Source organism: Microcaecilia unicolor, chromosome 1 (genome assembly GCF_901765095.1).
Source record: "Microcaecilia unicolor chromosome 1, aMicUni1.1, whole genome shotgun sequence".
NCBI lineage: Eukaryota > Metazoa > Chordata > Amphibia > Gymnophiona > Siphonopidae > Microcaecilia > Microcaecilia unicolor.
In genome coordinates this window covers 282,587,676-282,605,309 of record NC_044031.1, presented here as the reverse complement: position 1 = coordinate 282,605,309, position 17,634 = coordinate 282,587,676, and the positions used below count along the sequence as shown (strand labels likewise).

Here is a 17,634-nt window from a genome sequence, read left to right as displayed (position 1 = left end):
GGCTTCCTCAGCAAAGACCTCCTCCTCAGAATGGCAAGATATACCTTCTGTATTAATTTTACAAAACCCACCTTTAATAAAACTTTGGAGCTGGTACGGCCCACAATTAACAACTTTTCCCACTCATATTGTAGGTTTTCTTTAATTTATATTTGTTGTTCGTGGCAACCAGCACATGAGAAGCCAGACCAGACCAGATCATCAAGCGTTTCAAATTCAAGAAGCACCAGGATGCCTTTTTAGCATCCAATCAGGACACTTACCGAGCAGTAAGATAACCTTCCAAGTAGCCAGCAGCAAACATAATGTTGTTGTTTTTGTTGACCCGAGTCCCATAGCCAGCTCGGATCTCCAGGACACCCCAACCTGTGGATTGTATAGTGTCATTGTAAAATCCATATGCATCCCCATTCCTGTCCAGTGCACCTTTTACCTTAATGGTCTTCTCACTGGCCCAGTATAATGTCGCATACTGGATTCCTGTAAAAGAATTGTTCAGAAAATTAACGTATTTGAATTTTCTACAGTGCCTCTTATGCTCACAGGATTTCACCATAAGATTTACAGTTCATAAACATCAGGAAACATGCAGCAGCCTCTGGGGTGGCTGGGTCTGGCTACACATTAATGAGTGCCCTGCAGGGCAAAGCTGCTTCAAGAAAATAACCCAGGAGAAGTGAAGTCATTTCCGGCCAGTTAAATCATTTTGAATATTGACCAGAGTCTTTACAGTAATTATCTAACAAAAAGAACTCTTATCATATGAAAGAAGGACATCATCCAAAGAATTTGTATATCACTCCAGCACATGGGGTCAATGCCGTGTTAGCCATTAGTGCAGCAGTTTTTGCTAATCCTCTCCCTGGTGCAAGAAAAAAGATTAAAATGAGAAAACCTGCACAATAGAAAACACATGCAAATTGCTACATTAAAGATTCTGACCAATGTAAAACACTGCACTAAAATCTAATGCATTTTTTAACTCCTTTTTGTAGCGCTGAATCTTCACATCAGCTTGGGCCTGGTTTAAGAGCAGTTGGTGATCTGGCAGAGATCACTTATCAAGACTAAGGGCCTCCGTCCCCACAAATGGCCTGCGCCCCTCTAACATCCCTTCTCCTGACACCCAATACAAAATCCTTGGGAAGGAAGGGAGGTCCACTAGACTCCCATATGCCCTCAAACCCCCACGCACTTTTAAGATGGAAAACAGGAATGATGCCGACTTGCTCCTGCCATCTTGAAAAATGATGGTGTTTGACCCCGCCCACTGCATTCTAAGATCCCCCACATGGGATCAGGCGTCACCATTTTTCAAGATGGCTCCTGTCTCCCATCTTAAAGGTGTATGGGGGGGGGGGGAGGCTCACTAGATATTTTGTTTTGGGTGTATGTGGAGGGGGTTTGAGCTCACAGGAGGAGAGGGACATTGACTAGACTAGACCATCAAACATTTTGCTTTAGGTGTCAAAGGGAGGGGACTCTGATCCACCAGACCAAGGATAATTCGGGGTTATTAGGGAGAGAGGGGACATGGAATCTGGTAAACTGCGTCTTTTTTTTTTCTTCTAATGTCTCCCTTCCTGTTATTGTATAAGTCAATCCCCACCTACAAACTGACAGGAAGGGAGATATTTTACTATTCAGTGCAGCAAACAGAGGCATATTAGCATACCAGTGTACACAGTTTTTTCTGAAAGCACACACTTTTAAGGCAGCAGTAATTTACATGCTATTTGCTTACAGCACTGGGGAGCTAAATTGGCTAAGTTAGTGCAAGCTTCCTAACCTAAGCATGTCAGCACACAGCTCTAGTGCAAGCTTACTGTATCGGCCCCACAGTTCTTCGAAACTTGAAATCATAATGCTCCTTAGAACACTGGGGGAAAAAAATCTGCTGTAAGGCTTCGAGTGGAGCTAATGACTAGAGCAGTACTTCCAATACTCAGCAATCCTCTACTTTTCTTTGGACAAATATTGAAAAAGAAATCACATCTCAAAGGTAGCACAAGTATTCCAACAATTTCATCTCAATATACCATCCCTATAATGCTTACAGTGAAGCTACTTAATCAAAAAACATGAAAGTTCTCATCTGAAAACTCTGTATTCTGCTCCACAGCTCTTAAAGTTTATGGTAAAGTTGAAAGCAGGAGCTTATTCCATATCATCATGCTGATCAATCCATAGACTGGTGGGTTGTGTCCATCTACCAGCAGGTGGAGATAGAGAGCAATCCTTTTGCCTCCCTATATGTGGTCATGTGCTGCCGGAAACTCCTCAGTATGTTCTCTATCTCAGCAGGTGGTGGTCACACACAGCAGCAGCTCTGGCTAGGTCTCCAAGCCTAATCTTTAGGTTTTGTTGAGTACCTGGGGTTGAGGGCTCTTCTTGAGCAAGTGCAAACCTGGTGGTGCCAGGTCCCTCCTTTTCTCCCCCCTCCCGCTGGCTCCGTTTAAAAAAATTTTGGACGTCCTTTAAGGGCGTTTATTTCAACGTTTATATCAATGTTTATATCAGCGTTTATTGCAGCTGCTCACTGGGACACCAGTTCGTTACAGCTCGGAGCGAGAAGCAGGTAATTTTACCTTTTTATAGCGGGCAGGGGGTTCCCCGTTCGGTCTCCACGTGGCTTATGGCGTCAGAGGGCGAGGGCGTGAAGATTCGCTCCCCAGACCGCGTGTGTGCGTCTAGCGAGGTTGCGGGGGTTTTCAAAGCCTGAATCGCCTTTGTTGGGCATCAGTTTGGAGTCCGGTCAGTGTCCCGGTTCTTCCTCCGGTGCGGCGGTTTTTCCCACCAGAAGCGCCCATCCCCCGCTGCTCGCCCACTCCATGTTGGCTGGCCACTTTGCTCTGACGGCTTCTTCTTGGGCCGCCCTCGAGCTGGGAGACGTTAATACTATGGTCGCCCTTGATTCGGGCGACGGCAAGAAAGCGGCCCAAGTTAAGCGCCGTTCTTCCCACGTTCCTTCTCGGAGTTTCATGCCGGACGCCATTTTGGACGCGCAGCATGTTTCTCCCCCGCTCTTGCGAGCGTCGGTTGAGGGTGTGTCTAGGGCCGTGGCCCAGGCGGCAGAAGTGCACAGTCTAGGGGGTTTCTCCCCTGAGTTCATTTTGCTGCTGCATCAGACTTTTCTTATGATAAACGCTGCCCCGGCTCCCCCCTCTGATCAAGGGGCTGAGGCCTCGGGAAGCAAACGCCCTTGGGTGGACTTCCAGGCCCTAGAGGACTCTGTCTCCTCTGATGTAGATGAGGGCAGCGTATCTGAGTTCTCCCAACGGTCCTTTGGGGATTCCTTGGAGGAGATGAATTCCCGCTCGGATGGAGCGGATGACCCCTCTGCAGCACGGATCTTTCGCTCAGAGGATTTGCCCAACCTGGTAGTGCAGGCCATGAGCATTTTGAAGAGTTCCTCTCCGGAGGACGTCTCTCCCTCAGCCTCTGTTGGCTCTGTCATTATGCGGGGGACTAAGCGCCCGCCTAGAACCTTCCACATGCATGAATGCACACCTTGATTTCGGCTCAATGGGATTTCCCAGAAGCGAGCCTTAAAGTGGCTAGGGCTATGTCCCGCCTCTATCCTCTGCCTGAAGGTGAATGGGAGGCCTTTCTTGGGCCTACCGTGGATTCTTTAATCACTGCGGTGACTAAGAAAACGGCGTTGCCGGTGGAAGGTGGCACGGCCCTAAAGGACGCCCAAGACAGGAGTTTGGAGGCGGCTTTAAAGTCGTCCTTCGAGGCGGCTGCTTTAAGTTTACAGGCCTCAATTTGTGGCTCCTATGTGGCCAGGGAGTGCCTGACGCTTGCGCAGCGGGCTTTCCCCTCGGATCCTTCCTTGAGGGCTGATTGGCCAGCCCTGGAATCGGGCTTGGCCTACTTGGCAGGCTGGCTGTATGCTGTCTTGAGAGTCTCGGCTAAAGGTATGGCTCAGACAGTCTCTGCACGGCGGTGGCTTTGGCTGAAGCATTGGTCTGCTGACCACGCCTCTAAGTCTCGCCTAGCTAAGTTTCCTTTTAAAGGCAAGCTGCTCTTTGGGGTCGAGCTGGACAAGATTGTGACCGATCTCGGCACGTCTAAGGGCAAGAGGTTACCGGAGGTCAGGGCTCGGGCCAATGGTGCCCACCCCGGTTCCTCCAAAGGACGGTTTCAGGAAGCCTGTCAGTATTGCCCGGGCAAGTCGACCTCCTCTGCCCCCTCTTCCATCAAAAGGAATTTCTCCCCCAAGCAGCATTCCTTTCGCAGAGACCGCCGTCCCGGAGGTGCCTCCTCCAGTCCTCCCCCAGGGTCTCGTACCCAATGACGGGGCGCTGGTCCATGGCCCAGAGCAGATTGGAGGACGCCTATCCTCGTTTCTGGGCGAGTGGACCAGGGTAACTTCAGACGCTTGAGTGCTGGAAGTCATCAGAGACGGCTACAAGCTAGAGTTCTGCCGACCCTTAAGAATCGGGTTTGTGCACTCTCCCTGCAAGTCTCCGGTCAAGCTGTGGCAGTGCAGCAGACTTTGGACAATCTGATCCACCTGGGTGCGGTCGTTCCGGTGCCAGAAGATCACCCTGGCAAGGGACGTTACTCCATTTACTTTGTGGTACCTAAGAAAGGAGGTTTTGTCCGGCCTATCCTCGACCTCAAAGGGGTCAATCAGGCCTTGGAAGTTCGGCACTTCCGGATGGAGACTCTCCGCTCTGTTATAGCGGCAGTGCAGGCAGGGGAGTTCCTGGCATCCTTGGACATCAAGGAAGCTTACTTGCATATTCCCATCTGGCCTCCTCATCAACGCTTTCCGCGTTTTGCAGTTCTGAGGACACTCCCAGTTCAGAGCCCTCCCTTTCGGGTTGGCTACTGCTCCGCGGACCTTCTCCAAGTTATGGTGGTCATCGCGGCCTTCCTACGCAAGAAAGGAGTACAAGTCCATCCTTATCTGGACGACTGATTGATCCGAGCCCCCTCTTATGCAGAGTGCGGCAGAGCTTCAGACCGGGTGACTGCTCTTTTGAGCTCCCTGAGGTGGATCATCAACTGGGAGAAAAGCCAGCTGCACCCGACTCAGTCCCTGGAGTATCTGGGAGTTCGATTCGACCCCCAAGTGGGCAGAGTGTTCCTGCCAGACAATCGGATTGTCAAGCTTCAGGCTCAGGTGGACAAGTTCCTAGCAGCCTCTTCTCTTCGGGCTCGGGACTATGGGCAGCTGTTGGGCTCTATGACAGCCACGATGGAAGTAGTGCCCTGGGTCAGGGCCCCTATGAGACCAATAAAGCTCTCTCTGCTGCAGCGATGGACTCCAGCTTCGGAGGATTACGCTGTGCGCCTTCCCTTGGATCCAGCGGTGCGCAAGGCGCTGAGCTGGTGGCTGAGGCCAGACAAGCCGTCCGCAGGAATGCCTCTTGTGACCCCGGAGTGGGTTTTTCATCACGGCGGACGCCTCTTTGTGGGGCTGGGGAGCCCACTGCTTGGAAAGGACAGCACAGGGGCTCTGGTCCCCTGCAGAGGCAGAATGGTCTATCAACCTCCCGGAACTCAGAGCCATTCGGTTGGCGCCTTTGGAGTTTCTCCCGGGCCTGGCGCTGAAGCCAGTATGGGTGTCGGACAATGCCACGGCTGTGGCCTATGTCAATCGCTGGGGAGGTACCAGGAGCGCCCCTCTAGTCAAGGAGGCCATGAAATGCGTGTGGGCGGAAGCAAACCTGGAACAGCTGTCGGCGGCCCACATTGAGGGAGTCGTGAATATTGCTCAGGCGTTCTTGGACATCACGAAGCGCTGGGGCCAGCCGAGCCTAGATCTGATGGCGTCATCGGCCAATTGCTAAGTGCCGCGCTTTTTCAGCAGAGGACGGGACCCTCGATCTCTGGGAGTAGATGCTCTTCTCCCACAGTGGCCGACACAGGAGCTCCTCTTTGTGTTCCCGCCTTGGCCCATGTTGGGCCGGGTGGCAAAGCATCCGGGCCGGATAATCCTGGTGAGTCCGGATTGGCCCAGACGTCCCTGGTATGCGGACTTGATCAGGCTCTCAGTGGACGGACCTCTACAGATGCCAACAAAGCGGGGCCTGTTGCATCAGGGTCCCTTGGTGATGGAGGATCCCTCCCCCTTTGGTCTTACGGCCTGGCTATTGAACGACAGCGTCGGAGCAAGCAGAGCTTCTTAGACAAGGTCATCGCCACTATGCTGAGAGCGAGGAAGCACTCTACTTCTGCTGATTACGCCAGGGTTTGGCGTACCTTTGCATCGTGGTGTGAGGCAGGCTCACTTTCTCCCTTCACTGCTCCAATTTCATCAGTGTTGGCGTTCCCACAAGAAGGTCTGGAAAAAGGCCTGTCGCTCAGTTCCCTTAAGGTCCAGGTAGCGGCTCTTGCTTGCTTCAGGGGTCACCTGAAGGGTGTTTCCCTGGCATTGCAGCCAGATGTGGTGCGCTTTCTCAAGAGAGTTATTCACATGCGCCCTCCTCTGCACGCAGTGGTACCTGCGTGGAATCTCAATCTGGTGCTAAGAGCCTTGCAGAAGCCGCCTTGTGAACCCTTGTCGAGGGCATCTCTGAAAGAAATGACGTTGAAAGCAGTCTTTTGGTGGCTATCACTTCAGCCAGAAGAGTTTCCGAGCTCCAGGCGCTATCATGTCGAGAGCCCTTTCTGCAGTTCTCTGAGGCAGGAGTGTCTATTCGCACAGTGCCTTCCTTCCTGCCCAAGATTGGTCCTCGCTTCCATGTGAATCAGCAGCTCTGTCTACACTCCTTTCGTAGGGAGGACTACCCAGAGGAGTACTCTGCTCTCAAATATCTAGATGTGAGACGGGTCATCATCAGATACTTGGAAGTGACCAATGATTCCGGAAGTCGGATCATCTGTTTGTGCTGTTCGCAGGTCCTCGTAAGGGTCTGCAGGCTGCCAAGCCTACAGTGGCACGATGGGTCAAGGAACCCATTGCAGCGGCTTATGTGGCCGCAGGGAAGGTGCCGCCTATCCAGCTGAAGGCTCACTCCACTAGAGCACAGGCGGCCTCGATGGCAGAGGCCGGGTCCATCTCCTTGGAAGAGATTTGTAGGGCGGCAACTTGGGCATCGGCTCATACCTTCTCCAGACATTACCGCTTGACTGTGGCTGCTCGGGTGGAGACCCGGTTTGGAGCTTCAGTGTTGCGGTCAGGGATTTCTGTGTCCCGCCCTGGGTGAGTACTGCTTCGGTACATCCCACCAGTCTATGGATTGATCAGCATGATGATATGGAAGGTAAAATTATGTATCATACCTGATAATTTTCTTTCCATTAATCATAGCTGATCAATCCATAGCCCCTACCAGATATCTGTACTGTTTATATTCTGGTTGCATTTCAGGTTCAAGTTTAGTCTTCAGTTCCTGTTCAAGAGGACTTCGTGTTCAAGTTTTTTCAATTGGATTCTTCAGGAGTTGAGACGATTTTGTGTTACAGTGAGCTGCTGCATTCCTCTCCCCTCCGTTTTACGGGGCTGGATTGAGACCTAAATTCTGCCGGCGCTCCCTCCCGCCTCGTGCAGCTGTAGGGCAGCTTTGTACCCCTCCCGCTTCGGCGGTGTTAGGGTCAGTCAGCTCCTCCCGCGGTTGCGGTTGCAGGATAAGCCAGATCCCCCCCGCATCGGCGGGTGTTGTGTCCCTCCCCGGCTCCGCGGGGATCAGCTGGACGGATTCCCCTCCCCACTTGTGTGGGGATGAGCTGGGTTAATTCCCCTCCCCCATTTCGACGGTGGTGAGCTGGGCAGAGTGTCCCTTTGTGGGTGTAATTCTCTAAGTGCTGAGTCCTGCAGATGAAGCTTTGATATCGACATACTGAGGAGTTTCCGGCAGCACATGACCACATATAGGAAGGCAAAAGGATTGCTCTCTATCTCCACCTGCTGGTAGATGGACACAACCCACCAGTCTATGGATTGATCAGCTATGATTAATGGAAAGAAAATTATCAGGTATGATACATAATTTAGCAAGCCTGTGCTTTCCTTAACAATCTGTGCCCAAAAGCTGGAGAGAGCAGAGATTCAGAGTCAGGTATTGTGCTTGAAATTCCTATAACTGGTCCCTATTTCTGCTTCACCGCTACCCCTAAAAATGCTGCAAGTGTGCTGTCCACAGGTTTGTTTGCTATATAGTTTCCGAGTACCATACGTGCAGGGTTGTGTGTTACGTCACAGTACTGGCAGTAGGGCAATTTTGTGTTGCTATTACCGAGGTGACATCAGAATTTGATTATAAATTATTGTTTTGTATGACAAGCTTACCCCCCCCCCCCTTTTTTTTTTAGAAAGCGCACTAGTGGCTGCTGGTGTGCTAATGCCGACACAGCCCAGAATCGGCTGTTCCGGCATTACTGTGCGGCTTTGTGAAGGGGGGTGGGGTATAAAAGGAAACATCCTAGATCTACGCTCTGTGTAGATTCTAGAACACAGTAAGTTTACATGAATTTGCTTACATTCAGGGGTCCTTTTACAAAGCAGTGGTAAGCCCAACGCGGGCTGACAGCTCACTGGGCCCTATTTACTAAGCCACGTTATAAGCACATTACCATTTTTAATACGTGTTAACTATGTACGTGCCTATAATATCCCTATAGGCGCCTACTCAGTTAGCGTGCGCTAATTGTAGGTGCGTTAAAAATGCTAACACACCTTAGTAAACAGGGCCCACTAAAAGGGAAGTATCACCGGGCTACCGCAGTAGTCCCCACCCCCAGCGAGCACCATATCCAGCGCTACAAAAATATTTTTATTTTTGCAGCACCGGTGTGTACCTGGTGGTAATCGGGCAGTGCTAATTCTGTTTAAGACTATTTTACATTTCCCTTGCATCATTTTTAACAACATTGAAATATTTACCCCCCTATTTACTAAGCCGCGCGGCAATGCCAACACAGCCCATTCAAAGATGTTGATATTACCGCACTGACAGCCGCTAGGGGGTTATTTTTTTTTTTATAAAATTTTTATTGGAATTTTTCAACAAACCAAAACATCTTAGAAGCAGTACAAAATATCAATCATGTCGAGTCCCAAGTCCACCCCCCCCCCCCCCCCAACACACACAGTTTAATTTTAGTGTTCAGTGTGTCACGCATATGATCATGATCTGTCAAGTGTATCACAACCTAAGAAAAGCTGAGAACCACTGCACTAGAAGCAAATAACTAACAGGGGGATGATCAGAAGCAAACGCCGGCGCTAGAGGCCGTTAGCACCATACTAGCGCCAGCGTTTGATACCACCCCATGATCAGAGCCCTCGAGCGAGTTTCCTCCCTTATATGGTGTATAGCCCCCCCCAGAGCATCCCAGGTTACACTGGGCAGGGCTGGGTGCCGCCATTTTGCAGCATCGCAGAAAGAGGAGGGAGGCAGGCTACCCTCCCTCTTCCGACCCACAAGGTAGGGGGGAAGGGAGGACTGCATCACCAGGGACCCTTCACTGGGGGACTAGGGGGGGCTGGAGACCAACCGGATCTCCAGCCCTCCCTGAACCTGAGGGGGAGGTGGATATTTGGGGGGGGGGGAGGGAACCAGCGGTCCAGCAGACCTCCAGCCCCCCTGTCGGTGGGGAGTTGGGGGGGGGTTGGTTGGTCACCCACTAGGCCACCAGGGACTGTTTGTTGAGGGGAATTAGTGGGGGGGGCTAGAGACCCACCGGATCTCCAGCCCTCCCTGAACCCGGAGGCGGGGGGGGGGGATCGGCGGTCCAGCGGACCTCCAGCACCCGTCGCTGGGGGGGGAGGGGGGGTTGGTTGCTCGCCCACTAGGCCACCAGGGACTGTTTGTTGAGGGGAATTGGGGGGGGGGCTAGAGACCCACCGGATCTCCAGCCCTCCCTGAACCCGGGGGGGGGGGGGAGGATCATCAGAGAACCGGAGGTTGGGGCAGGGGTAGTTGGGGCCTGGTGGTTCCATGGACCTCCAGCCCCTGTGTTTGACACGTTTGGGCTTTTGACAGCCCAGACCTGTCAAACAATTGCGGGAGGATTGTGCTGAGTGCATGCTCAGGGACAATTCTCCGACACTTCTACCCCATGATCAGAGATAATTGCGTGCTTAATGTCATTATCTCTTATCATCGGTGCAGTAAAGCCCACCCCCCGCTGTTCCAGTGCTATTTTAGAACACTGTTTGGAACAGCGCAGGGCTTTTGATCATCTGCTTGTAAAGGAAGTGTATTTATCTTATCTGATGGGAAGTGTAAATTACAGCAGGGACTCCTCCAGCCCTTACTGCAGGTTTAACCTCTGTCGGCCACCAGCCTGGCTATAGGAAAAATAATCAGTGCAGCAAAAGTTCAGTTAAAATTAATGTGCGTTAAATAGTAAAATATAGATCAACTAGCTGTTGAGCCCGTGAAAACGGGCTACTTTTGGAATGGGGGGGTTTCCGAGACCCCCCCCCTCCACCCGGCCCGAGCAGCACTGTAAACTTACATCAGCACGCAGCAGCAGGCACATCAGCAAAGCTGCCGTCGGGGTGGGCTTCCTTCTCTGCCTGTGTCCCGTCCTCGTGTGACGTAACGTCGGCGAGGGCAGGACAAAGGCAGAGAAGGAAGCCCGACGGCAGCTTTGCTGATGTGCCTGCTGCTGCGTGCTGATGTAAGTTCACAGTGCTGCTCGGTCATTTAGGGCACCTTTTTGTGCCTTATTATAAAAACAGGTCTAGCTCAAAACATCTAAATTTTAGTCCTAGAAGGTTTGGTTTTGTTCCATTATGGCTGAAAAACGTCTAAGTCTTAGGAACGTCCAAGCTCCACCTTGAACATGCCCCTGGCATGCCCCACTGAGATTTAGACACACTTCTGACGGACTTAAGAAAAAAACGTCTAAAAATAGGTTTCAAAAATACCGATTTGCACGTTTTTGTGAGAAAAACGTCCAAATGAAGACGTCACTTTTTGGATGTTTTTCTCTTTTGAAAATGAGCCCAATAGCGCACTTAGACTTACAAAGTTTCATAGTAACCTTTGGAACTTTGTAAATCTAAGGGGATCTTTTACTAAAGATTAGCTCGAGTTATCTGCTTCAGGAATAAAATGGGACCTTCTGCAGATAACTCGAGCTAACCTTTAGTAAAAGATCCCCTAAGTGCCTTGAAAATGAGCTTTTACGTTACTGTTAACCCCAGTTCTTAGTAACTAGGTCTCACTGCATAAAATGGGACCGGTGCTAAAATAGCACGAGTTAGTGATAAAATACTGCAACACGTCTTAATGATAGCCCATTTTGATAACTACATCCCTAAGCTGTATGAAAGTGAAAGGAGAAACTATTGGCCAAAAAAAAGCTACTCTTGCAAGAACAACCCAGGTGCAAGTCTGCTTCAGACAAATTTCTAAAATCTAGGGGTCAATATTCAAAAGGGTGTGACTGGGCAAAAGAGACTGTCGGGGAATCCCCACTGAGCAAACTCATCACCTGTATTCAGCTGCACTTAACTACTTAGTGCCATTCAGTGCCGTAGCGAGGGTTAATGGCACTCGAGGCGGGTCGCCGCTGTGCACCCCCCCCCCCCCCCCCGGGTGCAGCACGGTGCGACCCCCCCCCGGACCGCATTCTTACCTGCGGGAGGGCTGATCCGCCCCGAGTGCATGTCACTCAGAGCTGCGTCGGCCCTGCTGGTTCCCTGCTCTCTCTGCCCCGGAACAGGAAGTAACCTGTTCCGGGGCAGAGAGAGCAGGGAACCAGCAGGGCCGGCACCCCCCAAGCGCGTGCACCCGGGGCGGACCGCCCCTCCGCCCCCCCCCCCCCCCCTTCCTACGCCACTGGTGCCATTCCCTAATCAGCAAGGAGGGTGGGGTGAGCTGGGAGCAGAAGGGTGGAGAACCAACTTTGATGGTGTAAATGCCAGTGCACAAGTTAGACACACTGAGACCATGGACCAGATGCACTAAACTTTAACGAGCCAAAAATGAGCCTTTAAACGAAGAATTTTCAAACCGTTGCATGTACTAAAGCCCTTTTTCCGACAATGGTAGCAGCTACCGAAAATGGAATGCAGATGAGCAATTAGTGTAGAAACCCTATTGAAATGACATGCACTAACCTTTTCCGATTTGTTTAACCCCGGAAAACCGAACAAAACGCCGAGAAATCTAATGAGAGGTCTGTACCTCTCGTTAGGGCTGTCCAGCTAAAAACTGTTAAAAATAAAATGCAGCAATACAAAACGTGCTGTGCGTTCGTCACTTCGGTCTCTTTACGGCCTTGCCCCCCCCCCCCCCCCCCGCCCGAGTTCGCCGCTTCCCCCTGCATCCAAACAGACAAAAATCCAAAAATCTAAACTTTTGAGGCTGGCCCAATCCCCCCTCCCTTTCTCTCTTTTCCAGCCCCGCCCACCATCCTCAGCCCCGCCCCCGCTGCTGAGGTCGTCGCTGTCGTTCCCCCTCTCCACCGGGCCCCCCTCCCTCCTACCGGGCCCGCGCTGCGCCTGTGTGGCAAGAAGAAAAGCAAGAACAGCTCAGCTGATGCCTTCCAGTCTTCGGCGTTTCTCCTGTGCTCCTGGGCCCGCCCCCATCTGACGTAAGTAATCAACGTAGGTTAATTACATCAGACGAGGGCGGGCACAGGAGCAAAGGAGGGACGTCCTTTCCTCTTGGGCCTGCCCTTGTCTGACGTAAGTAACCTACGTTGATTACTTACGTCAGATGGGGGCGGGCCCAGGAGCACAGGAGAGACGCAGAAGACTGGAAGGCATCAGCTGAGCTGTTCTTCTTGCCTCACAGGCACTGCACGGGCCCGGTAAGAGGAAGGGGGGCCTGGTGGAGAGAGGCAATGACAGTGACGACCTCAGGGAGGGGAGGGGGGCGGGGGCGGGGCACGGAGGCGGAGGATGGCGGGCGGGGCTGGGAAAGAGAGAAAGGGAGGGGGGCTCGGGCCAGCCTTAAAAGTTTGATTTTTATTTCTGTTTGGATGCGGGGGGGGGGGGAGCGGCAAACTCGGGTGGGGGGAGGGGGCAAGGCCGTCCGTGAAGGACGGCCCTGATGAGCGTCTTTGCCCCCTTCCGATCTTTTTTTTTTTATTTTGTTTTCATTTTTTGACGTTTTTTGGCATGCGCAGAGCAGCCAGCATAACGGTTGGCTGCTCTGCGCTTGCGTTAGGGGCCGATTACCGACAGGAATTACACAGGTTTGATGCATTGTACTTTACAGTACCGCACCGAACATGTGCGACTTTTTTTTTTTGGTGCATCCTTCGTTTTTTTTAATTCGTTACAGACTTTAACGTTTTGGATTTGTTAACGTTTGGTTGATGCATCTGGCCCCATATCCTATACTTCCACATGGAACACCCCTGACACATCCATGGTTTTTAGCACCCAGCTATTGCTAGTTAAGGGCCCATTACTCAAATTGTGCACACCCAAGCTTGGGGGCGGAATTCTGGGCACCATATATAGAATCTAGGGAATAGTTATCTGGATAAATTTAGGACAGCTTTTCGGCTGTCCAGATGCTGAAACAATCTGAAGTGACACCAATGCACACATCTGTTTATTCATGGACTTTCAGCAGCACTAATGGTGTTTGTTCTTGTTACAACAGCTGCTTTCCTATTATATTTTGGAGTTCCTTTCTATTCTTTATCTTATACTATTTTATTATATTGTTTTACTGTAAGCCGCCCTGACCTGTCTGTTCAGTAAGGTGGTATATCAAATTTTAACATAAACATTATACAAAATAGTGCCACTGAAAGTCTTTATAAACCATCTCGGCACTGTCGGGATGTCCTTTTTGCAGTCCTAACTTTATCCAGATAGCTGTGTGGCTTGCAGACTGAATATCATCACTCTCCGTATACTTGGGAGAATACACCCACTCTGCCCCAGTGCTATCCAGATAGTGTCAAGGAGTTATGTAAAGATTTATATCTGCAGTCAATATACACAGCTGAAAATGCATGCATAGGGCTGCCTAGGGTGCTAATGTGGACTACAGCAGATTTGTTTATTTGTTACATTTGTACCCCACATTTTTCCACCTATTTGCAGGCTCAATGTAGCTTACATAGTACCGTCAAGGCATTCGCCTGGTCAGTTGATAACAGATACATGGTTATATAGTTCTTGAATGAGGTAGTTATAGAGGGTCGAAGGTAATGAGGATTGTATATTGTCCGGGACAATCATTGGTCACGCTGTGTTGCTGGGCAAAGGGTTTACGTCAGATAAGAGTCTTTCAATACTGGGGCCTTCATCTTTTGGAAGCATTTATCTCTTCTTCCTGAAAAAGCACCAGACGCACTAAAGAGGTACTTTAAGCCTAAGCACCTAAACTGAAGTCCAAATAACAAAAGAAAGCACCAACAGCCTTCAAAATTGGGACACAATTCCTTAAATCACACAACTTGGGAAACGATCTTCAAAAAATGACCCAACATGGGCCGTGTTTTGGCACACAGCGCCTACGTCAGGGGTCACAAGGGCTACAAAAACAATATGCAGTAGCAAGGCTTGCTCCTTCTCAGCCTTTTTTCACAGACAGCACCAGCAAGTTTCAGGGTTTTTAACCGAATGCTAAAAAGTAATGGTGCAATAAAAGCCTATGTGGAAACACAGTATGAGGACATACAGTGCGCTAAGGGGCACAGGGCAAGTGGTTACACCAACCCAGCACCAATATCCTGTCAGTTACACATGTAACTGGAAGACCCTCCTCCCATTTACACGCCAAGCAATTTGTGTGCTTCAGTTTTAGAAGAACACTTAGCAATTACATGTTTAAGGGGTTTTTTTTATTACGTAGGCGCGCTGGCATTTTTAGCGCGCGTTAAAAATAGGTGTGTGCTAAATGCTGAAGATGCCAATGTATTCCTATGGGCATCTTTAACATTTAGTGCATGCCTTTCATAGTATTCCCCCGATATAGTTGTCCCCCGATGTAGTTGTTGCCCGTCTGCTTTTAACAGTCCTCCTTACATTTAAGTTTTTATTTCATGCAGGTTTATCAATCCTTTGCTTTTGTATCTCTGAATGAGCCGTTTTTTTTAAAGATTCTGTTCATACACGTGAGTTTTTTTATATATACATTTCTTTCAAGAGATCTTTTCACTATATGTTTTTTCTTTTATCATTTTTTTCTTTTTCTTTTCCTTTATATCTATAGTTGCTTTTCCAAAGCATATCCCGTGCTTGGTAGTGAGGAAACATTTCTCTAGGTGGGTGTTTGATATAGTATATTGTAGAAGATGGCTGTCTGGTGCATATGGTATTTTTGAGTTCATAATTAGAAATTATCTCCGTTTTTCCATGTGTCCTTTTTAGATGTTGGTATAATATATTTTTGCAATTCTGTAATATATATGTATATATATGTCGCAGATATATTAGTAGTTATTATTGTTTTACCATACATATATTTTCTTAAAATTCTAATACTGTGGGATTTTATCATAATTTGAATACTGTGGGATCTTATTTTATTATTAATTTCGTTGTCTTTAAGAAGTTATATTAATTTTGTTGTCTCTAAGAAGTTATATAATTTGTATGATATCCTTTTACAATATTATTGTCATATGTTTTTTATTTATATATTTATTTATCTAAGTTATACTAATTTTGTTGTCTCCAAGAAGTTATATAATTTGTATGATATCTTTTTACAATATTATTGTCATATGATTTATATTTATTTATCTATTATTATTTCTTAGCCCCTGAAGCAGCCCAGTTGGGCGAAACACGGCCTGTGTCGGGCTATCCACTGTATGCATATTTTATTTTGATTTTTACTATATCAATAAATATATTTTTTAATATATTTTTTGGTTTATCTACGATCTGCTTTGTACAGTTTCCATCTTGGAGTTTGCAGATAGTCTGCCCCTTTGTTTTCTTGGACCCTCCCTTTTGGGCATTTTAGAACCTGTAACTACAGGTACCATGTCCTTCTCACCGTGGAAGGATATCCTCAGTTTTAAGGATGACTGTCTACAAGATATGTTACCACCAGATCCCTTCTTCAAAGAGCCAGATGTTCTAGAGGACTATCTTAAGCACTGGGAAGAAGTGGTGAAATTAAGTAAAAGATGGAAAAGAACAGAACTTCATGGGTCGTCCCTGCTAGAATATTGCAGATATAAAAGGATACCAAGAGGGTTACGTATCAATAAGGCATCTACTATGTTTACCGATGATAATACATTTATGCTACAATGGGAAGCTATTCTAAATAAATGCTCACTAGATCTTATGATCCTGCTCATCAAAACCTGTAAAGAAAAAGAGCAAAAAGTAAAGGAAGAATTAGATAAGGAATTAATCTTTTTGAAAGAGAATGACACCTGTTTTGACATATTACATGAAGATTTCAAAAAGAGCACTGCTCAATTCGAACGTGACCTCAGACTGATTAAGTTTGAGAAATTTAGAAGAGATGATCAGGATTATAAATACCATAATGTATACCCATGGCATAGACAAAGGAATCAGAGGAATAGAAGCACTTATAAATACCCAACTAAACGGACAGATAACCCTCGTAGAACTATAAATTATAACACTCAATATAATAAGACGATAAGTAACAACATTCAGACTAGTCCACAAACCGTAAGAGAAAGAAAACGACCCAGAAGCGACCAAGACGATGTATTTGATCCATCAGCCTCCCTCTATACCACACCCCCGAGAATGAATGTTGACAAACAGGTACATCATTTGGGTCAACTTTGGAGGAAAAAATCTGACATAGGCAACTCCACTTCAGAATACCCACGGGGATACTCATCATATAGAGGTAGGGGACGTGGTAGAGGTAGAGGAAGAGGTGGTATTTTTCAACAAAGATATGGACAGGGAAACATAAATGGGTATTAGATACAGTATATAATCTTTCAGATAGAGAATTAACAGATATAGAGAAGAACGTTTTGAGTAAGGGCTTATCATTTATACCCACGCCAAAATATAATGCTTTTAAAACAAGAATTGAATTTTTTAAGTTTATACGTAAACTAAAAATCATGGAATTTTTTTCAAAAAAATCATCTGAGTATAATGACCAATCTATTGTCAAAAATAATAGCAAATGGCTCCCGCCTGCCAACACCCACCATCTAATACAAGCCTACGAAACTGTCGTACTTAAAGACATAGCAACGTTAGAGAAACAAGGTAATAAGAGGACTTTCTATAATTTAACAAGGGAAGAAAATACTGCTATTAAAACATTACAGAAAGACCATAGTATTATTATAAAACCGGCAGACAAAGGTGGAGCCGTTGTAGTCATGAATAGGAAAGACTATATAGATGAAATTTATAGACAACTCAATGATCAGTCCTTCTATAAGATATTGAATAAAGACCCCACAATTAATATTCAAAATGAAATTTCCTCTCTTGTTGAAATAGGAAGAAAAGCACAGTATTTAACTGAAAAAGAAGCTAGTTTTCTAGTGGTTAAGGAACCCACTATACCTACTATATATATTCTCCCAAAGATACATAAATCTCTGTCCAAACCTCCAGGTAGACCAATCATATCTGCCTGTGGTTCCTTATTAGAACCCTTATCAATTTTTACCGATAAGTTTTTACGTCCTCTGGTTCACAGTATCCCTTCCTATACACGTGATTCTTCTGATATTATTAATATGTTGAATAAAATTACACTTAGTAAAGATATGTTATTAGTGACCTTT

The 17,634-nt window shown here is 47.8% G+C and overlaps 1 protein-coding gene across 3 annotated transcripts in view; it reads right to left on the bottom strand.

Moving 5' to 3' along the window:
* PLBD1 (phospholipase B domain containing 1) overlaps nt 1–17,634 on the bottom strand; it is a 147,812-nt gene that overhangs the window by 121,550 nt on the left and 8,628 nt on the right. For all 3 annotated transcript variants that reach the window (XM_030207166.1, XM_030207148.1, XM_030207158.1), the window contains exon 2: nt 264–480. In XM_030207166.1, the coding sequence (XP_030063026.1) occupies nt 264–480 (217 nt within the window). The remainder of the gene's footprint in view (nt 1–263; nt 481–17,634) is intronic.